The sequence below is a fragment of the Oncorhynchus gorbuscha genome, linkage group LG14 (genome assembly GCF_021184085.1).
Source record: "Oncorhynchus gorbuscha isolate QuinsamMale2020 ecotype Even-year linkage group LG14, OgorEven_v1.0, whole genome shotgun sequence".
Taxonomy (NCBI): domain Eukaryota; kingdom Metazoa; phylum Chordata; class Actinopteri; order Salmoniformes; family Salmonidae; genus Oncorhynchus; species Oncorhynchus gorbuscha.
The window spans coordinates 45,989,566-46,014,929 of record NC_060186.1 but is presented as its reverse complement, the minus strand read 5'-3'; the positions used below and the strand labels follow the sequence as shown (position 1 = coordinate 46,014,929).

At 41.7% G+C, this 25,364-nt stretch overlaps 1 protein-coding gene across 1 annotated transcript in view; it reads right to left on the bottom strand.

Moving 5' to 3' along the window:
- negr1 (neuronal growth regulator 1) overlaps positions 1-25,364 on the bottom strand; it is a 354,799-nt gene that overhangs the window by 100,597 nt on the left and 228,838 nt on the right. Inside the window, 2 exon segments of the mRNA XM_046298141.1 lie at positions 8,609-8,757; positions 10,343-10,463. Of these exon segments, the coding sequence (XP_046154097.1) occupies positions 8,609-8,757; positions 10,343-10,463 (270 nt within the window).

Below are 25,364 nucleotides of genomic sequence, written 5' to 3'. Positions count from 1 at the left end.
TTGATGCACCTGTACTGACCTCGCCTTCTGGTGAACAGGCAGTGGTTCGGGTGGTTGATGTCCTTGATGATCTTTATGGCCTTCCTGTAACATCGGGTGGTGTAGGAGTCCTGGAGGGCAGGTAGTTTGCCCCCGGTGATGTGTTGTGCAGTCCTCACTACCCTCTGGAGAGCCTTACGGTTGAGGGCGGAGCAGTTGCCGTACCAGGCGGTGATACAGCCCACCAGGCTGCTCTCGATTGTGCATCTGTAGAAGTTTGTGAGTGCTTTTGGTGACAAGCTGAATTTCTTCAGCCTCCTGAGGTTGAAGAGGCGCTGCTGCGCCTTCTTCACGACGCTGTCAGTGTGAGTGGACCAATTCAGTTTGTCTGTGATGTGTATGCCGAGGAACTTAAAACTTGCTACCCTCTCCACTACTGTTCCATCGATGTGGATAGGGGGGTGTTCCCTCTGCTGTTTCCTGAAGTCCACAATCATCTCCTTAGTTTTGTTGACGTTGAGTGTGAGGTTATTTTCCTGACACCACACTCCGAGGGCCCTCACCTCCTCCCTGTAGGCCGTCTCGTCGTTGTTGGTAATCAAGCCTACCACTGTTGTGTCGTCCGCAAACTTGATGATTGAGTTGGAGGCGTGCGTGGCCATGCAGTCGTGGGTGAACAGGGAGTACAGGAGAGGGCTCAGAACGCACCCTTGTGGGGCCCTCGTGTTGAGGATCAGCGGGGAGGAGATATTGTTGCCTACCCTCACCACCTGGGGGCGGCCCGTCAGGAAGTCCAGTACCCAGTTGCACAGGGCGGGGTCGAGACCCAGGGTCTCGAGCTTGATGACGAGCTTGGAGGGTACTATTGTGTTGAATGCCTAGCTGTAGTCGATGAACAGCATTCTCACATAGGTATTCCTCTTGTCCAGGTGGGTTAGGGCAGTGTGCAGTGTGGTTGAGATTGCATCGTCTGTGGACCTATTTGGGCGGTAAGCAAATTGGAGTGGGTCTAGGGTGTCAGGTAGGGTGGAGGTGATATGGTCCTTGACTAGTCTCTCAAAGCACTTCATGATGACGGAAGTGAGTGCTACGGGGCAGTAGTCGTTTAGCTCAGTTACCTTAGCTTTCTTGGGAACAGGAACAATGGTGGCCCTCTTGAAGCATGTGGGAACAGCAGACTGGTATAGGGATTGATTGAATATGTCCGTAAACACACCGGCCAGCTGGTCTGCACATGCTCTGAGGGCGCGGCTGGGGATGCCGTCTGGGCCTGCAGCCTTGCGAGGGTTAACACGTTTAAATGTCTTACTACTCACCTCGGTTGCAGTGAAGGAGAGACCGCATGTTTTCGTTGAAGGCCGTGTCAGTGGCACTGTATTGTCCTCAAAGCGGGCAAAAAAGTTATTTAGTCTGCCTGGGAGCAAGACATCCTGGTCCGTGACTGGGCTGGGTTTCTTCTTGTAGTCCGTGATTGACTGTAGACCCTGCCACATGCCTCTTGTGTCTGAGCCATTGAATTGAGATTCCACTTTGTCTCTGTACTGATGCTTAGCTTGTTTAATAGCCTTGCGGAGGGAATAGCTGCATTGTTTATATTCTGACATGTTACCAGACACCTTGCCCTGATTAAAAGCAGTGGTTCGTGCTTTCAGTTTCACGCGAATGCTGCCATCAATCCACGGTTTCTGGTTTAGGAATGTTTTTATCGTTGCTATGGGAACGACATCTTCGACACACGTTCTAATGAACTCGCACACCGAATCAGCGTATTCGTCAATATTTTCATCTGACGCAATACGAAACATGTCCCAGTCCACGTGATGGAAGCAGTCTTGGAGTGTAGAGTCAGCTTGGTCTGACCAGCGTTGGACAGACCTCAGCGTGGGAGCCTCTTGTTTTAGCTTCTGCCTGTAGGCAGGGATCAGCAAAATGGAGTCGTGGTCAACTGTAAATGTCAAGGTTCCTCAAGGTACCTTTTTAGGACCACTATTGTTTTCACTATATATTTTACCTATTGGGGATGTGCCCTCGCTAGAAGCCTGTGTTTCAGACATAAGGAAGTGGCTGGCTGCAAACATTCTACTTTTAAACTCGGACAAAACAGAGACGCTTGTTCTAGGTCCCGAGAAACAAAGAGATCTTCTGTTGAATGTGACAATTTATCTTAACTGTTGTACAGTCGTCTCAAATAATACTGTGAAGGACCTCTGCGTTACTCTGGACCCTGATCTCCCTTTTGACGAACATATCAAGTCCGTTTCAAGGACAGCTTTTTTCCATCTATGCAACATTGCAAAAATCAGAAACTTTCTCTCCAAAAATGATGCAGAAAAATGAATCCATGTTTTTGTTACTTCTCGGTTAGACTACTGCAATGCTCTATCTTCCGGCTCCCCGGATAAAGCACTAAATTAACTTCAGTTAGATTTCTCCTATAGAGCTCAATTTTTATGGAATGGTATGCCTACCCATGTGAGAGACGCAAACTCGGTCTCAACCTTTAAGTCTTTACTGAAGACTCATCTCTTCAGTGGGTCATATTATTGAGTGTAGTCTGGCCCAGGAGTGTGAAGGTGAACGGAACAGCTCTGGAGCAACGAACCGCCCTTGCTGTTCTACCTGGCCGGTTACCCTCTTTCCCCTGAGATTCTCTGCCTCTAACCCTATTACAGAGGCTGAGTCACTGGCTTACTGGTGCTCTTTCATGCCGTCCCTAGGAGGGGTGCGTCACTTGAGTGGGTTGAGTCACTGATGTGATCTTCCTGTCTGGGTTGGCGCCCCTTCCCCCTTGGGTTGTGCCGTGGCGGAGATCTTTGTGGGCTATACTCGGCCTTGTCTCAGGATGGTAAGTTGGTGGTTGAAGATATCCCTCTAGTGGTGTGGGGCTGTGCTTTGGCAAAGTGGGTGGGGTTATATCCTTCCTGTTTGGCCCTGTCCGGGGGGTATCATCTGATGGGGCAACAGTGTCTCCTGACCCCTCCTGTCTCATCCGCCAGTAGTTATGCTGCAGTTGTTTGTGTCGGGGGGCTAGGGTCAGTTTGTTATATCTGGAGTACTTCTCCTGTCATATCCGGTGTCCTGTGTGAATTTAAGTATGCTTTCTCTTTATTTCTCTCTCTCTCGGAGGACCTGAGCCCTAGGACCATACCACAGGACTACCTGGCATGATGACTTCTTGCTGTCCCCAGTCCACCTGGCCGTACTGCTGCTCCAGTTTCAACTGTTCTGCCTGTGATTATTATTATTTGACCATGCTGGTCATTTATGAACATTTGAACATCTTGGCTATGTTCTGTTATAATCTCCACCCGGCACAGCCAGAAGAGGACTGGCCACCCCTCATAGCCTGGTTCCTCTCTAGGTTTCTTCTTAGGTTTTGGCCTTACTAGGGAGTTTTTCCTAGCCACCGTGCTTCTACACCTGCATTGCTTGCTGTTTGGGGGTTTTAGGCTGGGTTTCTGTACAGCACTTTGAGATATCAGATGATGTACGAAGGGCTATATAAATATATTTTATTTTATTTGAAATGTAAGAAAAATAGTAGAGAGAATGAATGAGTTCAGCTTTTATTTCTTTCATCACATTCCCAGTGGGTCAGAAGTTTACATACACTCACTTAGTATTTGGTAGCATTACCTTTAAATTGTTTAACTTTGGTCAAATGTTTAGGGTAGCCTTCCACAAGCTTCCCACAATAAGTTGGGTGAATTTTGGCCCATTCCACCTTACAGAGCTGGTGTAACTGAGTCAGGTTTGTAGGCCTCCTTACTCGCACACACTTTTTCAGTTCTGCCCAAACATTTTCTATGGGATTGAGGCCAGGGCTTTATGATGGCCACTACAATACCTTGACTTTGTTGTCCTTAAGCCATTTTTCCACAACTTTGGAAGTATGCTTGGGGTCATTGTCTATTTGGAAGACCCATTTGCCACCAAGCTTTAACTTCCTGGGTGCTGTCTTGAGATGTTGCTTCAATATATCCACATAATGCCAACTGTATAAGTTTGTGTGCATGTCTGGCACTATTATATGTATGCGTGTGTTCTTGTACGCATTTATTTGCATGAGAGTGTGTGTATGTGCATGTGTACAAACACCTGCACGGCATCAGCCTCAGGCAAAACGGCATTAGTTGTAAAAACACTGCCCCTCAGTGTCATTCAAACTTACTTTTTATTATGTTTAATTTTTCCATTAAAAAAAAGTATATATATATATATATATATCTTTGACTATCATTCTATCTCCCGCACAGCAACTCCACTCCCACTTGTCTCCAATTCCACATCCCAACCCTCAGCTTCCCTCAGCCCATCCTGTCTATCTCTGCTGGTCACTCACTTCAGGTTTCTACGCAACACATATCTTTCAACTATGCTGTGATGTTTAACGTACAATTTCAATCTATCTAATCAAATAGAATCCACAGATTGCGAGTTGAAGATACATACTTTTACTAAGAGTATTAGTATATTAGTAATTGACTGACCCGGTCTCTCTAGATCTCCTAACAGTACTATTTCTAGGTTAAATATTAGATCAATGTTATGCATTTTCAGCCATCCCTGAACCTGAGACCAGAAACAGGCTACCCGAGGGCAACACCAAAGTAAATGGTCTATTGATTCTGTATCCTCACAACAAAATCTGCAGAGCTTCGATGATTTTATCCCCCAAATATTCCACATTTGGTTGGTGGGAAGAATATATAATAATTTTAGCTGAAAAGCACAAAGTCTTATATCTGTGTTGTTTTACATATATACTCATAAACTCTGTACCATGGAATCGTGCATCAAAAATCTCTTCCCAACTATTTTGCAATCTGTATGGCACAGGTGTCAACATCCTGTTTCTTAAATGAAACTGTTATACTTTCCTATTTATGCTATCATTAATCATCTGCCAGTTTTGATCCTTTATATTGGGCAGACAGACCAGTTCCCTACCTCCACCCGCTGCCACCTGCCTCCTCCATTTTTGGGGCAATGCTGTAATCAGTTGGTTGTACTCTTGGATTGAGTAGACCTTCCAATACAATTCTGAACTCAATGAAGGCCATAACTCTACCATTCCAATTTACAATATAATTTCAGAACAAAATACCCCTTTCAAACATCTTTCCCATAAATACAGGTATTTTATCAACCTGCACATTTGAGTTCAGCCATAATATTTGTTGAGTGGAAGAACTTGACGGGCCTGCACAGAGCCCTGACCCCGAATGCCGACTGCGAGCCAGGCCTTATCTCCCAACATCAGTGCCTGACCTCACTAATGCTCTTGTGGCTGAATGGAAGCAAGTCCCAGCAGCAATGTTCCAACATCTAGTGGAAAGACTTCCCAGAAGAGTGGAGGCTGTTATAGCAGCACAAGGGGGACCAACTCCATATTAATGCCCATGATTTGGAATGAGATGTTTAACAAGCAGGTGTCCACATACTTTTGGCCATGTAGTGTATGTAAATTATTCTGAACAATAATATAATGTAAATTGTTGGCCCCATGTTTACTGAGCTGAAATAAAAGAGCCCATATATTTTCCATATGCACAAAAAGCTTTTTTCGCAAATTTTGTTAACAAATTTGTTTACATCACTTTTAATGAGGATTTCTCCCATGCCAAGATAATCCATCCACCTGACAGGTGTAGCATATCAAGAAGCTGATTAAACATCATGATCATTACACATGTTCACCTTGTGCTGGGGACAATAAGAGGCCACTCTAAAATGTGCCGTTTTATCACACAATGCCACAGATGTCTCAAAGTTTTTAGGGAGTGTGGAATTGGCATGCTGACCGCAGAAATGTCCACCAGAGCTGTTGCGAAATAATTTAATGTTAATTTCTCTACCATAAGCCGCCTCCAATGTCGTTGGTAGTACGTCCAACCGGCCTCACAACCGCAGACCGAGTGTAACCACGCCAGCCCAGGACCTCCATATCCAGCTTCTTCACCTGCGGGATCGTCTGAGACCAGCCACCTGGACAGCTGATGAAACTGAGAAGCTTTTATGTCTGTAATAAAACCCTTTTGTGGGGAAAATTCTGATTGGCTGGGCCTACCTCCCTAGTGGGTGGCCTGGCTCCCAAGTGGGTCGGCCTATGCCCTCCCAGGCCCAGCCATAGCTGTGCCCCCGCACAGTCATGTAAAATCCATAGATTAGGACCTAATGAATTCCTTTCATTTGACTGATTTCCTTATATGAACTGTATCTCAGTAAAATCAGTATACATATTTCTGCATTTAATTTTCAATAAATTAGCAGAAATGTCCCACAACAAATTCACTTTGTCATTATGAGGCATTGTGTGGGAAAGGATTTAATCCATTTTAAATTCAGGCTGTAACAGAACACAATTTGGAACAAGCCAAGGGGTATGAGTAGTTTCTGAAGGCACTTTGTATGACATTATTTGTAGGCATAAACTCCTATCATATCCACCACGATTTGGTACAAGTTTTTGGCCCTTTATGCTCAATGACTGAGGTGTGGTCACAGTATGGTGACTGCAAACAACAACACTAATAACAATGACAACAACAACAATAACAGACAAGGAGACATGGAGAGACGACACGAACCCGGGCAGTGATTGATAAGCATGAAAAACAAACTAGGCAGTTATTAGCCCACCAGCTAGTGGAGTCCTGGTTCAACATGGCTGCCAGGAGGAGGTTTTTCAGGTGCAGAAGCAGTTACTGTGTGCTTCTTCTCCTTTTGGCCAATAGCCAAAAGGAGGAAGGTTGGGGTTAGACTGCAAAGGTCCTCCAGAGCTAAGCCGAGGTGGGCAGGGGATAATCGCTTGACCAATTAAGCTAGAGGAGTCCTCTGAATTGTTGGGGGAAAGGGGGACTAAATCTGTGCATAATTTTGTAAAGGTTCACTTCTGTGACATGAAACACACACTCTTTTTTTATGGAGACTATATACACGAGAGCGTGATGCAGCAGTGCATGGTGTATAATATAAGACAGGCATTCTGAAAGACGGTCTTGAGTTAAAAAAAAAAGTTGAATAGAGTGGATATTGGATATGATGTATCAGCGTGGTGAGTACCCTGTCGAAAGCTTGAGTGTCTAAAATGCCAGGGAGGCTCACAACTCTTTGCAGCAGAGACCCTGAGTAAACGAAAACTCCAGGGAAACAAAGAACCCACACATTCTGACAAAGACTTGGACAAACGAACTCAACCACTTTAACAGCACAGTTGGGACACAACAATCCCACAACTCCCACCGACTAGATAGAAATCAGTGAAAGAAGTTGTGTGCAAGACACAAAATGACATACAAGCCCAAAGCTCAGATATTGATACTCACCCCTCTTTCCCAACACAACCAAACCATCTGTCATTGGAAATAGACTGAGGAAGACTGGTGCAGGTTGACACCTTTTTCATGTTCTCTTTGCACTTAAAAGTACTATGCATCCTGCCTTAATTCACCACGGTGTATATAGCTGCAGTTTTTGAGGTTAAGGTCTGTACTTGAGCAACGTACATTATTATATAATTTAAGTTTCAAATTAATAGGTTTATAAGTTGATGTGCAAAGTTTCAACCCGTGGGTGTGATTAAAAGAATCAAACAAAACAGAGAATGTACCCAAAGAAAGAAACAGGAACGATGGATGAGCAAAAGAAGGCCCAATGCAACAGCTCACAATTTCACAAGTTTTACCCCAACCACATGAACCCATATTGTCACTGTTGCCTCAATAAATTTACCCCAATGGGCACTTCTTGATTAAATATTAATTTCTCCCCTCCTCCACCTCATCAATACCTATTGACTGTTACTAGGAAAGCAATTTAAAGTAAACCACAGCAAATTTACTCCTTGGTTTGTTGTGTGTGTTTATGTGCGGCTTTTGTGTCATGCTGCAGGGATTGCTTGGCCTCTCTTCCATTAGTGTTTATCAGAGAGAGAGGGTGAAAGCGCACGCGCACAAGAGAGAGAGAGAGAGAGAGAGAGAGAGAGAGAGAGAGAGAGAGAGAGAGAGAGAGAGAAGCACAGTTCTGAGGGAACACAGGAAGCTGCCTGGCTGTCTATTTTGGGGCCCTGTTGCCACTCAGTCTGCCTTTGAGGCCTCTGCAGCGTCGTCACATTAAGATCCCTCCATTTGAGGATCTCACACAGCCTTTGATGTGGCTCTTTGTGCATGCACAAACAGGAGACTCAAGCACTCCCTTGGCATTCACCACCTATAAGGGTATCTTTCTGTAGAGCAGGGTTTGGTCTGTTAAGGACACTGTTATTAGAGGAAGCTGCACAAACTATTGAATAATTGAAATGTACCGGCTAATATTTCATTGCTGAACATATCAAATGGAATTTTCTACATCATCTACTTGATCAAAAATGGTTTTACAGTAAATATTATCTTTCCTTGTTGCTTCCTTGCTGCTTGCTTGATGTGTGTGGACACACACACACACACAAGCATATACACACGTATATCCTTTAACATAGAAAAATACACAAAAATGAATGACAAAATTAATACATCTGAACCGGCAGAAAGGAAGAGGTCAAGCAATGTTTCATACTGTTTCAAAATGCAAGAGCCCCCACAGAAAAGGCCCATGTCAGCAATGACATAGACACATCCAGGCTACTTACGAATGAGAGGCACACTGGCGTTGGCCCTTCCCAGGATGTTGGCAGCGACACATGTGTAGTTACCATAGCGATCCTCTGTCATGTTGGTCACTGTGAGGACTGATCTGGAGCTGAGGTTCTTGATGTCAATCCCTTGTCCCTTGTTAATCCTGAAATAGAACGGACTACAAATAAAGCTTTCCTTTTCTGAAAATGTCAAGTAGGAAGAGGTGAGTCAAGGAGGGAGAAAATATTTATCAACCTCAAATAGGGTCTCTACAGTACTTCATCATCCTCTTCAACACATCCATTTATCCTTTCGCTGGGCTTAAGTCTTTGAGTGTTGTTTTGAAGGACTGCCACAGCGTGATAGAGAGATAACCCTAAGAGTAAGTGAACTAGAAGCATGTCACTTATTATTGGCATTCATGTATAATTGCATCACCATTATTCCTTTCTAATCAGTTTCTTTCGTTTTTTTCCCTTCTAGTGCATACTATTAAGAATCTGAGGTGGTAGGATGAGATACCTAAGATATGATCTACAATTTAGCCATTGTTTAAATTAATTGACCTAAAATATTGAAAATGTCCAGGGAGAAGACAGGGACGACTCCTATTTTGGAAGCGCAATGGCCTCCTGTATGTGCACTTGCGTAGTTTGACTGGCTCACAGTGGCACTCAGAGTTGAAACGCTACGTGTGACCTTATGTCCAGCAAATCTCTGAGCATCTGTTGTTCTCTCTCCCACTGCGATTTCCTCAAATGTTAGTTGAACATTCACTGATAATCTCGGCGGGAGTCTGGGAGCACGCTTGCTTCTCCTCCAGAACGCCACAAAACAAGCATCACTGTCTCTGTCAGAGCAAACACGTTTCTCTTTCAACACCATGAACAGTGAAGCCTCAAAAGAAAGATTTTACTGTCAAAACTGTCTCATTATTTCCGATGCAGACAAACCAGTGGCATGACTGCATTCATACTATAGTGACATCCACACACAGCTAAATGTACTGTGGTGGCACTTAACATCTGGGAACACTGAGTGCTGCCTAGCATATAGAAACATCCATGCTCTACCATAATGGAGAGCACACATCCATAATGTCTTTAAGACCTCTTTATAACTACCAATGTGTCAAGAAAAAGTGACTTTTCGTGTTAAAAGGCTCAAACGTAGAGCTAGGTTTAGGATTAAGTAAACACTACAATCATGGCAATGTGCCTCCTTAGCAATTTAAATAAATTGAATCCACCCTATAATTACAATTAGCACAGTGTGAACTGATGATTGAAATTGTGCTCACTAGGAGTGGGTAAATGATGGGTAATGGGAGTAATTTGGTTTCTAAATTCAAGAACAGCCACTTGAATCTACACTGATTGATGTATGTGCTGAGAATGTTTCTAGCTCAATGATGAGCTAGGCAAACATTTCATTAGAATGCAAGGTGAGGACGAAGTCAACATGACTTTTCTTATTGGATTATTTATTATTTATACTTTCCAGGGCCAGACTAGAGACAGTTAGTGCCAGACTAAAACATTGTTAACACATTTACTATATGGTGATGTTTGTCATGTGTAAAGAAGTCAAAGATGTTTCAGAACACGCTATACACTCATTGCATAATGGGTCGAACCAATGGAACAACTTGAGTTCTAATGGTTGGCAACAAGTATGCATCCAACTCTATCAACCCAAATAACATTTATTTCCATGGCGAATGATGCAGAGCAATTTGTTTCTCTAACCTTTTCTCTCCCTTGTACCACTCAAATGATGGTGTGGGTACAGCTGCAGCCTCACACCTCAGCAGAGCTGTGCGTCCCAGGCCGACTCCATGGCTTTTCATCTCGTGGATGGCTGGGGCGACTGAAATTAAAAATAAATAAAAATGTTAACAGGAGGAAACACTATGATATTGAAATACATTCAATAAAAGCCACTTTCCCCAGCTTGAATGTAGTACTGGAAAATAGTTTTGGTCCAGTTAGGTGTAAGAGGTGAGAAAGGCTTGAAACTTTAAAGACAAAACTAGGGTTGCAAAGGGAGGGTATATTACCGGAAACTTTAAAAAATGTCAGCATTGACTGACCTTCATGTCCTAAAGTAATGATGTACTGTCACTTCTCTTTGTTTATTTGAGCTGTTCTTGCTATAATATGGACTTGGTCTTTACCAAATAGGGCTATCTTATATATACCACCCCTAACTTGTCACAACACAACTGATTGGCTCACACGCATCAAGAAGGAAATAAATCAACAAATTAACATGGCACACCTGTAAATTGAAATGCATTCCAGGTGACTACCTCATGAAGCTGGTTGAGAGAATGCCAAGAGTGTGCAAATATATCATCAAGACAAAGTTAGATACTTTGAAGAATATACTTTGATTTGTTGAGTACATGATCTGAGTACACGTTCTTGTAATTGGTCTTGTGAATGTTGACATGTTTAAAGGTCTTGCTCATATTGGATACGGAGAGCGTGATCACACAGTCGTCCGGAACAGCTGGCGCTCTAATATATGCTTCAGTGTTGCTTGCCTCGAAGCGAGCATAAAAGGCACTTAGCTTGTCTGGTAGGCTCGCATCACTGGGCAGCTCACGGCTGGGTCTACATTTGTAGTCCGTAATAGTTTGCTAGCCCTGCCACATCGGACAAGCATCAGAGCCGGTGTAGCAGGATTCAATCTTAGTCCTGTATTGACACTTTGCCTGTTTGATGGTTCGTTTCAGGGCATAGTGGGATTTATTTTAAGCATCCAGACAAGTGTCCCGCTCCTTGAAATTGGCAGCTCTAGCTTTTAGCTCGGTGCGGATGTTGCCTGTAATCCATGGCTTCTGGTTGGGATATGTATGTACGGTCACTGTGGGGACAACGTTGTCAATGCACTTATTGATGAAGCTGGTGACTGAGGTGGTATACTCCTCAATGCCATTGGATGAATCCCGGAACATAATCCAGTCTGTGCTAGCAAAACAGTCATGTGGCGTAGCATCCAAGTAATCTGACCACTTCTGTATTGAGCAACTCACTGGTATTTCTTGATTTAGTTTTTGCTTGTAAGCAGGAATCAGGAGGATAGAATTATGGTGAGATTTGCCAAATGGAGGGTGAGAGAGAGCTTTGCATGCGTCTCTGTGCGTGGCATAAAGGAATTGTGAAAACCAAATACATTTAACTCAGTTTAAGGTGTATATGAACTTCCAACTTCAACTGTAAGTTTCCCTGCATTAAAGTCCCCTGCCACTAGGAGCGCCGCTTCTGGATGAGCATTTCCTTGTTTGCTTATGTCCTTATACAGCTCATTGAGTGCGGTCTTAGTGCCGCACTCAATTAGCTATAAAACTATAAATTAAATCTCTCTTCATAGACAGTGTGGTCTACATCTTATCACTCTACCTCAGGCAAGCAATACTCAAGGCTTCCTTAATATTTGACATCGTGCACCTGCTGTTTTTGACAAATAGACACATACCCCCACCCCTCGTCTTACCAGACGTTGCTGTTCTGTCCTGACGATGCACGGAAAACCCAGCCAACTGTATATTGTCCATGTCGTCGTTCAGCCACAACTCGGTGAAACATAAGATATTACCGTTTTTAATGTCCCATTGGTAGGATAGTCTTGAATGTAGATCATCCGGTTTATTCTCCAGTGATTGCACATTGGTCAATAGAAACGGATGGTCGAGGAGGGTTACCCACTCGCCAACTCGCCAACCCACTCCGCCCTCTGTATTTCCGTCTTTATTTAACAGGAATGACAGGGATTGTGGCCTGGTCTCAGAGAAGCAGTATATCCTTCACTGGCCCTCTGTGTGGCCTTATCGCGTGTAAATAATATAATATAATAGGTTATTATCAATAAAGAGATTGTTAAATAACTATTTGGTTTTAAAATCATCACCTTTTGAAGATCATAGTCAGAACTACCCATTTCCTATTATTCCACATTTAGCTCAATCATGATCCTTTTCATGATCAGTAAACATCAATTGATCATGATTATCAGATACGTGAGGGTAGCCTATCCACAAAACGCGCCATTTAGCTTGCTTCATTAGAGATTAGGCTTGGGAAAGAGCTTGACATTGTCAAGTCCCCGTCCTGGTAAAGTTGTCAGCCGGATTACAGTCATCACCACTGTAAATGGCAAGCAAATTTAGCCATCTTGTTTATCCCATGAAAATTACTTTATTAACTTATTATCAAATAAATTGACAATAAGAAGATTGTGGGTGCTGCCGTTGCAGCCTTTGATATTTGATATTATTGACCATAACCTTTAAACCATAACCCGACTTTTCAACCTCTGCCATATTGTGGATTCAGATATATCTATCTAATAGAACTCAAAGGGTTTTCATTAATGGAAGCTTCTCTAATGTGAAACATGTAAAGTGTGGTGTACCGCAGGGCAGCTCTATAGGCACTCTACTCTTTTGTATTTTTACCAATGACCTGCCACTGGCATTAAACAAAGCATGCGTTCATGTATGCTGATGATTCAATCATATACCCATCAGCAACCACAGCTAATGAAGTAACTGAAACCCTTAACAAAGAGTTGCAGTCTGTTTTGGAATGGGTGGCCAGTAATAAACTGGTCCTGAACATCTCTAAAACTACATTTACATTTACATTTAAGTCATTTAGCAGACGCTCTTATCCAGAGCGTCTTACAAATTGGTGCATTCACCTTATGACATCCAGTGGAACAGTCACTGTACAATAGTGCATCTAAATCTTAAAGGGGGGGTGAGAAGGATTACTTTATCCTATCCTATCCTAAAACTAAGAGCATTGTATTTGGTACAAATCATTCCTTAAGTGCTAAACCTCATCTGAATATGGCAATGAATGGTGTGGCTGTTGAACATGTTGAGGAGACTAAATTACTTGGCGTTACCTTAGATTGTAAACCGTCATGGTCAAAACATATAGATTCAATGGTTGTAAAGATGGGGTCTGTCCATAATAAAAAGATGCTCTGCTTTTTTGACACCACACTCCAAAAAGCAAGACCTGCAGGCTCTAGTTTTGTCTAATCTTGATTATTGTCCAGTCGTGTGGTACAGTGCTGCAAGGAAAGACCTAGTTAACCTGTTATGGCTGCAATCCACCTATCGGGATAAGTGTCATCAACAACCGCTGAATAGCATAGTGCTACATACAATAAATATTACTATAAATATTTATATTCATGAAATCACAAGTGCAATATAGGAAAATATTATTATTATTAAAACACAGCTTAGCCTTTTGTTAACCTGTCGTGTCAGATTTTGAAATTATGCTTTACAGCGAAAGCAATCCAAGTGTTTGTGTAAGTTTATCGATCACACGATAAACATTAAGTTCACTTAGCATCAGGTAGCTCGGTCACGAAAATCAGAAAAGCAATCAAATGAATCGTTTACCTTTGATTGTCTTTGGATGTTTTCATCCAAGCTACTCAATACTGAAGTTAAGCTGCAGCAGGCCCAGAATAGAGTGGCACATTTTGCTCTTTTTTTTATATTTTTTATAATATGTTTATTATTTTCCAATAAAAAAATCAAATAAAAAGGACAGCAATACTAACAATGACATTCATTGCACTGTTGGATGGGATGGCCAATTTAGAGGACAAAACAAAACTTAACTCACACATACACAAAATAAAACAAAATCCTATTAGGTGTTACATGTATAAGAAGACAGCATATAGTCTTTGCAAGCAGTGTAGTTAAGCCAAAAATAAATATTGAGTGGAGTACAGCACAGAGTAGCAGTAGATCGTCAACCCAGTTATGAAGCGGGACTAGACCATTTATCCAGTATCGGCTGCCATATTTTGTAAAACATTGGACTTCTAGTGGAGGTATTGTATCGAATCTTTTCCATATGTATTGCATTCCCTAAATCCCGTAACCACATTTCAAAGGTAGGTACAGTCTCCAATTTCCAAAATTGCAATATGAGCCTTTTGGCTAATAGAGTACAAAGAGAGACAGCTTTCCCTTCCTGGTTATTCCTATCAACTGTAGCGATCAATGGGTCTGGGGCTAGAACTCTATCAAAGGCTCTAGATAAGTAATCAAAAATGAGAGCCCAGTAAACATGTAATTTAGGTCCAGAATAAGTGGGTCAACGTCCCCTCATCCTGCTTGCACCTCTCACACAGTGGTGAGGTGTCCGGGAATATTTTATGCAGTTTCACTTTTGAGTAATGTAACCTGTGTATCACCTTAAACTGTACAAGGTTGTACATTTTGCTCTTCATTGTAATCAGAGGGCTACTATAAATACTATGCATGCCAGTCTCTCTTGGCTAAGAGTTGAGGAGAGACTGACTGCATCACTTCTTAATTTTATAATACACATTAATTTGTTGAAAATACCAAATTGTTTGCATAGTCAACTTACACGAAGCTGTGACACACACACTTATCCCACCAGACATGCCACCAGGGGTCTTTTCACAGTCCCTAAATCCAGAACAAATTCAAGAAAGCGTACAGTATTATATAGAGCCCTAATTACATGGAACTTCTTTCCAGATAATAATAAAATAAAGATAAAGCAACACCTCACGGCACAACGCCTCTCCCCCTATTTGACCTAGATAGTTTGTATGTATGCATTGATATGTAGGCTACGTGTGCCTTTAAAAAAAATGTAGTTCTGTCCTTGAGCTGTTCTTGTCTATTGACATTCTGTATTATGCAATTCTGTATTATGTTTTATCTGGACCACAGGAAGAGTAGCTGTTGCTTTTGCAAATAATAATAAAATACCTGAAATACCAAACTAGCCATATTGACCTGATCTGTTATTAGATAGCTAGCCAATTTGACAACAAGTCCAGGATCACGCCAAGGTTCTTAGCGCTCTGGGAGGAGGACACAATGGAGTTCACGCCACTTAGCGTGATGGCGAGATCATGGAACGGGCAGTCCTTCCCGGGAGGAAGAGCAGCTCCGTCTTGCCGAGTCCATCAATCAATGTAGCCTATCATGTCTGTCAGCATAAACACTCTTAAGCCAGGTCTACTTACAACTATGTTTAGCCAACTATACAAAGTTTCTATTGGGAGCTTGTAAAAAATGTATTTTTTTAATTGAACCTTTATTTAACTAGGCAAGTCAGTTAAGAACATTATTATTTACAATGACAGCCTACCTTGGTCAACGCTGGGCCAATTGTGCACCACCCTATGGGACTCCCAAGCACAACCAGATGTGATACAGCCTGGATTCGAACCAGGGACTGTAGTGATGCCTCTTGCACTGAGATGCAGTGCCTTAGACCACTGCGCAAACTCAGGAGCTTGCAAAGTAAACATGATCAGCTAACAGTACATTGGCAAATACGCCCTTCTGCTGCTTCACAGGCAGAGCCTAAAAATAATGGTAAATTAACATAAACCCCTCATACTTAACTTTTATTTTATATCACTCAAATATCAAATAACTGGTGGCCAATATTGAGATATATATATATATATATATATATATATATATATATATATATATATATATATATATATATATATATATATATATATATTCATGTTTACTGATCATGAAAAGCATGCAGTAACTTGCTGTATAACTGATGATAGAGCTGGTGCACAATTATTTTGCATGGAATAATCAGACATTTGTAGTTCTGACTGCTTTTCAAGAAGTGATGGTAAAACAACCAAACACTTAATATTTATTTAACAATCCCTTGAAAACAGCATGCAGTTGTCAATCTAAAAAATAGAATGACAAAGTTATAAAACATTATCCTGAGTATAAACCTTCAACCTAGTGGCTACCATTTGTGTTTAATATGAGGGATTCCTTTATATATACTATACACACTTTCATTTATTTTACTATGTAAGATTGTATTTGTTATCAATGTTTTAGCATTAAACTGGTGGCTGTTGTGAAAAAAGTGAATAGTTGCAGAGTTAACAGTTCCCGCTCAGCCCAGTCAAAACTGTTCGCTGCTCTGGCTCCCCAATGGTGGAACAAACTCCCTCACGACGCCAGGACAGCGGAGTCAATCACCACCTTCCGGAGACACCTGAAACCCCACCTCTTTAAGGAATACTTAGGATAGGATAAAGTAATCCTTCTCACCCCCCCCCCCTTTAAAATATTTAGATGCACTATTGTAAAGTGGCTGTTCCACTGGATGTCATAAGGTGAATGCACCAATTTGTAAGTCGCTCTGGATAAGAGCGTCTGCTAAATGACTTAAATGTAAATGTAATGTTAACTGAAAATAATGCCATTGTTGATTAGATGCTATTTTCATTAATTAGGCAGATTTATCTTAAACCATATAGTCTATCTTCTAGAAACTCATGGACAATATGGGACACAGATATAAATAATTAATATACAGTGGGGCAAAAAAAGTATTTAGTCAGCCATCAATTGTGCAAGTTCTCCCATTTAAAAAGATGAGAAAGGCCTGTAATTTTCATCATAGGAACACTTCAACTATGACAGACAAAATGAGGGAAAAAAATCCAGAAAATCACATTGTAGGATTTTTTATTTATTTATTTGCAAATTATGGTGGAAAGTAAGTATTTGGTCACCTCCAAACAAGCAAGATTTCTGGCTCTCACAGACCTGTAACTTCTTCTTTAAGAGGCTCCTCTGTCCTCCACTCGTTACCTGTATTAATGGCACCTGTTTGAACTTGTTATCAGTATAAAAGACACCTGTCCACAACCTCAAACAGTCACACTCCAAACTCCACTATGGCCAAGACCAAAGAGTTGTCAAAGGACACCAGAAACAAAATGGTAGACCTGCACCAGGCTGGGAAGACTGAATCTGCAATAGGTAAGCAGCTTCGTTTGAAGAAATCAACTGTGGGAGCAATTATTAGGAAATGGAAGACATACAAGACCACTGATAATCTCCCTCGATCTGGGGCTCCACGCAAGATCTCACCCCGTGGGGTCAAAATGATCACAAGCACGGTGAGCAAAAATCCCAGAACCACACGGGGGGACCTAGTGAATGACCTGCAGAGAGCTGGAACCAAAGTAACAAAGCCTACCATCAGCAAGGTCATTGACGATGAAACGTGGCTGGGTCTTTCAGCATGACAATGATCCCAAACATACCGCCCGGGCAACGAAGGAGTGGCTTCGTAAGAAGCATTTCAAGGTCCTGGAGTGGCCTAGCCAGTCTCCAGATCTCAACCCCTTAGAAAATCTTTGGAGGGAGTTGAAAGTCCGTGTTGCCCAGCAACAGCCCCAACACATCACTGCTCTAGAGGAGATCTGCATGGAGGAATGGACCAAAATACCAGCAACAGTGTGTGAAAACCTTGTGAAGACTTACAGAAAACGTTTGACCTCTGTCATTGCCAACAAATGGTATATAACAAAGTATTGAGAAACTTTTGTTATTGACCAAATACTTATTTTCCACCATAATTTGCAAATAAACTCATTAAAATCCTACAATGTGATTTACTGGATTTTTTTTCTCATTTTGTCAGTCGTAGTTGAAGTGTACCTATGATGAAAATTACAGGCCTCTCATATTTTTAAGTGGGAGAACTTGCACAATTGGTGGCTGACTAAATAGTTTACTTGCCCCACTGTATATGAATACATATTTTTAAAGTTATTCAAGTATAACTTACTAAGGTTATGATAGATTGCCATAGATTTTCTGTTAATTACCAAAATTACTGCAGATTCCGGTAACTTTAGTAAACTACTGGCGTCTTTGCAACCCAAGAAAACTATGGTCAGTGCGCTGTGGTCAGTCACTGTGGTCAGTGCGCATACGTATTTAATGTAAATGCTACGGAAGCAGTGGGAAGAAAAAAACCATCATTCCCAAGGGTTAGGAAAATTAAATGAATTGCATGGTGATAAATTGCTTAATGGAAGTTCAAAGACTGAATGACAGAGGCAGGTTCTGTGAATACAAAATGAGTCTCCTTTCATGTGCCAAGAAGCGGTGTAAATCTCTTTGCCAGTGTAAGGGAGGCAGCTTTAACTATGGACGCTTTCTCAAGCAGCCAGGGCTTTCTGTATTTAAAATATTTACAGAGCTTAAAGTAACACAGTCTTGAAAGGAAAATGTAATTGCTGGATTGAAATTATGTAGAATTCACACAAAGCATTTGGTTGAATCTAGTATGTGACGACAGTGGTTGGCCACTGAAATAATAACAATCACCACATAAAATAGGCTACAACGAGAGTGCCTTTTCTTTTCACTTTTGCATGTGCATTTATCACCAACTATTAAGATAATGTTCAAATCTTATCACTATTTTCAGGTTCGTGGGGTAGAAGCACATTGTGCACAATGTATAAAGAATAGCAGTGCACATTCACTGGAAATGTTCCTAATGCAGACAATATTTCCTTCTCACAGGGGTCTTCTGTGGGTCAGTGAAAACAGGTAACCTATATCATATTCTCTTCATACAAACCATTCCAAATATGTTGAGAATTGAGAAGTGTTTGTCACTGAACTGCTGGTTCAAAAGGCATAGTGAAAGGGACTGACGTCAATGCCACACTACTGTTGTGATGTTAGTGGTTAATATGAATCAGAGTAGCACTCAAGCTACACAATGACCAAGTGAGTAGCATTGGTTTGAGATTATACAATTGTTTATGGCAGTTTGGTCTAGTGGCCATTGAGAATGCAAAGTCAACATGCAAAACAAGGTTGAGGTCAGAACATACTGTATAACCGAAAGTAAACAGAAGCACATAGGGTGACTGAAACAAACACCCAAAAGACTGCCTATTCCGGGAAGTCTATCCACTTAGGATTTGCAGGCCAGCATGCAATCACATGCCATGTCTGAATCTGAGTTATGGTATATTCTCCACTATTGAGTCTTTGAGAATCACCTGCCAGTCAGTCACAGCCAGTCTGTGTTCTGTTCAGTGTGAAGTTTGACACTTGCCCTCAAACCTTAATTTCCAATTTCATTTGTGAAGTGAAACAAGGAAATGGTGCCAATAATTTTTCCACCATTCATTTTTCCCATAGGGGATTTTAGAAACACTTAAAATAAGGGCTGTTTCGTGTAGGCTTAACCTGGCATGACGGGTAACTGTCTAAATCTCTCTTAGACAAGGTGAAAGTTATCAATATATTCACCTGTGTTTATCCCCCAATAATAAAATGCTATTTAACTGCTAATCAAAAAGAACTACAAACGCCATGATGATCTGGACGAGACTGTCCGAATCGAGGAAAAGGTAAAAATATTTTGGATCTTTGGATAAGCTATCTAATTTTAGGTATATTTAGTAATGAATAAATTGGCTACATTTCTTTAAAATGACAATTATGTGAACTGTCTTGTGCAAGCTTTAAATTGACACAATACCTGTTAGCAAAGGTGTCAGCTAGAGATTAAGTGCAGGAGCTTGTAGGGATTTGTAGTCTTGCATGATGTCTACTTTGATGCTAATTAGCATTTTAGAATCTGAGAGTAAATAAAGCTGAATAGATTGATAAAAGTCCAAGAGAGATTTCGATGGTTATCAAAACTTCACTCCAGGGTAAGCCTATATGAAACACAGCTTTTATTATTTTTTTATATATTTTTTAATTTTACCCCCTTTTTTCTCCCCAATTTCGTGGTATCCAATTGTTAGTAGCTACTATCTTGTCTCATCACTACAACTTCCGTACGGGCTCGGGAGAGACGAAGGTTGAAAGACATGCGTCCTCCGATACACAACCCAACCAAGCCGCACTGCTTCTTAACACAGCGCGCATCCAACCCGGAAGCCAGCCGCTGTGTCGGAGGAAACACCGTGCACCTGGCAACCTTGGTTAGCGTGCACTGCGCCCGGCCCGCCACAGGAGTCGCTGGTGCGCGATGAGACAAGGATATCCCTACCGGCCAATCCCTCCCTATGCCAATTGTGCGTCGCCCAACGGACCTCCCGGTCACGGCCGGTTACGACAGAGCCTGGGCGCGAACCCAGAGTCTCTGGTGGTCCTTAACCACTGCTCCACCCGGGAGTCACAGCTTTTATTTTGAAGTGTTTAAAATTCCCTATGGAAAAAATTAATGGTGGAAAAACGATTGGAACCATTCCCCTGTTTGACCGCTAGATTTAATGGGTATTATGACACCTCCACTGTGGGGCTCTATTGAGACACAAATCACGAGTACAGAACATCTTATTCAATGACTCATGTTCTTCTGAAAGAGCAGGGCACTCCGTATACAGGTGTGTGCTGGTGTTCTTTTAGCAAGTTCGTACTGTGCATACCCTATAATGAATATGCTACCTTTCATTGCACTACGTATCATTGCTGACCTCAACAGTCCACTTAGACAGATGAGGCGCGGAGAGATAGATGCATTGCAACGCTGAAGGGTGTGTGCGAGTGTGTGCATGTCGAATGTCTTTGTGTGGCAGTACAGTACAAGCTACCAAAGACACAAGTCTACTATATTTCACAAGGAGTCCTTATAAACATAATACTGATCATTTGTGTATGTTGATTTCCTGTACTTGCGTGTCTCCCAATTACATCTGCATCCCTACGCCTCAGTACTCTGGAGAAGGGAGACCTAAGATTGCAAATCTAGTGGGCAAGTGAGACAGGGATTTTTCCTGGTAATCTATCACAGGGATTGGTACTGTGTTAAGGGGTATTGGCAAGGGCTTGGCAGGCTGCCTGTGTGTGTGTGTGTGTGTGTGTGTGTGTGTGTGTGTGTGTGTGTGTGTGTGTGTGTGTGTGTGTGTGTGTGTGTGTGTGTGTGTGTGTGTGTGTGTGTGTGTGTGTGTGTGTGTGTGTGTGTGTGTGTGTGTGTGTGTGTGTGTGTGTGTGTGTGTGTGTGTATGGACACAGGTGCCTGCATTTGTGTCTGTCTGTCAGTGTGTGTGTGTGCACGTGCATGTGTGGAGAGAAGGTAGAGAGCTGGGGTTGTGATGGATCTGCAAGGCCCTAAAACCCTGCCTCAATCTCACAGCTGGATCTGGATCTCTGGAAAGCCCGCTTCTTCAATTACAAACAACATTAGCAATAACCGCACCATAAACAAAGGCAACAAAGCAATTATAGCCTCTACTATCTCAGTAGAACAGCAGAAACTAAACTACAGAGAGAAACTGGACTCTCTAGATACTGTAACAGAGTCAAAACACCTCATTGTTTCAACGGTTTAGAAAACACCCACACACCCCTGAGCCCCATATACACTGGAATAGGAAACATGGGTTTACCTTTAGTGTATTTGAGTATTCCAAGTTTATCAGACCACTGGTTCAGAGGTGAGTTTAATCATGACCTTACCTAGATTTGCCTAAGTGTATAAGTGGAAACCTGGATTCTCATCAGTATCCCTACAGATCCTGAACCGGACCATACCTTCTATGTAGTAAAACCAGAGCAACAGTTGTGCATATACTGCACTTTGCAGATATACAGTTGAAGTCGGAAGTTTACATACACTTAGATTGGAGTCACTCAAACTCGTTTTTCAACCACTCCACAAATTTCTTCTTAACAAACTATAGTTTTGGCAATTCGGTTAGGACATCTACCATGTGCATGACACAAGTAATTTTTCCAACAATTGTTTACAGAATAATTATTTCACTTATAATTCACTGTATCACAATTCCAGTGGGTCAGAAGTTTACATACACTAAGTTGACTGTGCCTTTAAACCGCTTGGAAAATTCCAGAAAATTATGTCATGGCTTTAAAAGCTTCTGATAGGCTAATTGACATAATTTGAGTCAATTGGAGGTGTACCTGTGGATGTAGTACTTGTGGATGTATTTCAAGGCCTACCTTCAAACTAAGTGCCTCTTTGCTTGACATCATGAGAAAATTTTAAGAAATCAGCCAAGACCTCGGAAGAAAAATGGTAGACCTCCAAAAGTCTGCTTCATCCTTGGGAGAAATTTCAAAAAGTGCAAATCAATCCCAGAACAACAGCAAAGGACCTTGTGAAGATGCTGGAGGAAACAGGTACAAAGGTATCTATATCCACAGTAAAAACGAGTCCTATATCGACATAACCGGAAAGGCCGCTCAACAAGGAAGAAGCCACTGCTCAAAAAATGCCATAAAAAAGCCAGACTACGGTTTGCAACTGGACATTGGGACAAAGATCGTACGTTTCGGGGAATGTCCACTGGTCTGATGAAACAAAAATATAACTTTTCAGCCAAAATGACGATTGTTATGTTTGGAGGAAAAAGGGGGAGGATTGCAAGCCGAAGAACACCATCCCAACCGTGAAGCACGGGGGTGGCAGCATCATGTTGTGGAGGTGCATTGCTGCACGAGGGACTGGTGCACTTCACAAAATAGATGGCATCATGAGGCAGGGAAATTATGTGGATATATTGAAGCAACATCTCAAGACATCAGTCAGGAAGTTAAAACTTGGTCGCAAATGGGTCTTCCAAATGGACAATGACCCCAAGCATACTTCCAAAGTTGTGGCAAAATGGCTTAAGGACAACAAAGGCAAGGTATTGGAGAGGCCATCACAAAGCCCTGACCTCAATCCTATAAAATATTTGTGGGCAGAACCTGACTCAGTTATACCAGCTCTGTCAGGAGGAATGGGCCAACATTCCCCCAACGTATTGTGGGAAGCTTGTGGAAGACTGTCTGAAACATTTGACCCAAGTTAAACAATGTAAAGGCAATGCTACCAAATACTAATTGAGTGTATGTAAACTTCTGACCCACTGGGAATGTGGTGAAAGAAATAAAAGCTGAAAGGAATCATTCTCTCTGCTATTATTTTGACATTTCACATTCTTAAAATAAAGTGCTGATCCTAACTGACCAAAAACAGGGAATTGTTACTCGATTAAATGTCAGGAATTGTGAAAAACTGAGTTGAAATATATTTGGCTAAGGTTAACTTCTGACTTCAACTGTACCTGGGTTCCTAGTCCCTTCTGTTTATGGCAATGATTTCAGATAATATGGGTCTCTATACGGCTGTGTGGAGTTTGGATGAACAAGGGGCCATAGATTCAAATCAGTCCTAAGCCAACGTGAACAATGTCACTCAATACTCAGGAGAGATAAAGGCAGAAGACTGCCAAGGGGTCGACAACATTTGCAGAAATGGAAGCCAATAACAAGAGTAACAAAATCAATCGCAGTATGCAAATGCCAAGAGCCTTGCCAAGTCCTCATAATCCTCCACTGGTGTCATTGTGTGGGCCATTGATTAACATGCATCTGAAAGGTCTCTGTGACCTGCCTGTCAGTACAAAACCACATCCCCTCCCATCGTGGGCTACATTAGAGACCGCGGTGGACACAATAGTGGAGGCAGCACCGACACTAAGAACGAACAGACCACGAAGTGCAATAAAGCCTCCCACTTGTGTACCTGCCAGTGTTTGTGCCTTACAACTAGCATCAATTTGAGTAAAATATCTTTCAACTTTTTAAGATTTAAGATTTTCATGAGTTGTGTTTATTTTTGCTTCACAGTTAACAATGTTACAGCACTGATTTGTGAAGTATCACATTTGCTTCGCTTTGAAGGAAGTAATTTTTGATCAAAAGTTACTGAATAATCTAGACTCTAAGCAGACATTTAGCAAAACGCAGGCAAAATAACGAGTGACCTAAAATAGGTCTACATCTTCAATTTGTTTTGGGGAGATGCACAGATAGTTATTTAAATGTATGGAAGGATACAATCATATTAAGCATGTGCTGAAATGAGCATGACTGTAGATAAAGCCATACTAGGCAGATTATTCAGCCAGATACATGCCTGTAGTTTACATTTTGACACACAATGGTAGTTTGGGCCTAGTATAATAGTATACAGTAGGGGTAAAAATACGTTCAAAGACCTAAGTGCCCAGATTCAGTATGATTATCTGGGCAATGACTCCCCAGAATATAACTAAAAACATAAAATCCAGTCCCATTTGAATAGTTTCAATTTGAGCCAGCTGGCACGTTCTTCATCATCATATATTGTGTCTAAATACAGGTTCAGATTTTTTGGAGAGTAATACAAAGTAGTGCACAAAAAAACGTGATGGCCAAATAATCCAGGTAATTTAGTGGCTGGAGAGCACTGTAGCATAGCTGTTAATCATGGCTGAGTTCCAGGAATAGCACAGCCTCCATGAAGAATAGGTCCTGTTTGACAAATTGCAAGTTGCAGGTGGATCATAAAGCAACATCCCATTATATTTACATTATGCATGCCGTTTCACCCAAACAAAGATGATGTGTACAATGGAACAGCAGCTATACAATACGGTGAACACACACATACATTACATTGTTTAATCTCTCTCTGTTTAATATTAATGGATGATGTTGAACTGCAACAATTTTTCCGCTCAGTAGCATTAAGGGCTCCTCTGTTGTAGTCGCTTTAAGTGTTCCTCCAGTTGATATTGTAGCCCGGAAATATATTGAACAAAAATATAAATGCAACATGCAACAATTTCAAAGATTTTACTGAGTTACAGTTCATATAAGGAAATAAGTCAATTGAAATGAATTATTTAGGTCCTAATCTATGGATTTCACATGACTGGGAATACAGATATGCATCTGATGGTCACAGATACCTTTTAAAAAAGGTAGGGGCGTGGATCAGAAAACCAGTCAGTATCTGGTGTGACCACCGTTTACCTTCATACATGGCGGAAAATGGAATACGCTGTCGTAAACTTCAATCCAGAGCATCCCAAACATGCTCAATGGGTGACATGTCTGGTGAGTATGCAGGCCATGGAAGAACTGGGACATTT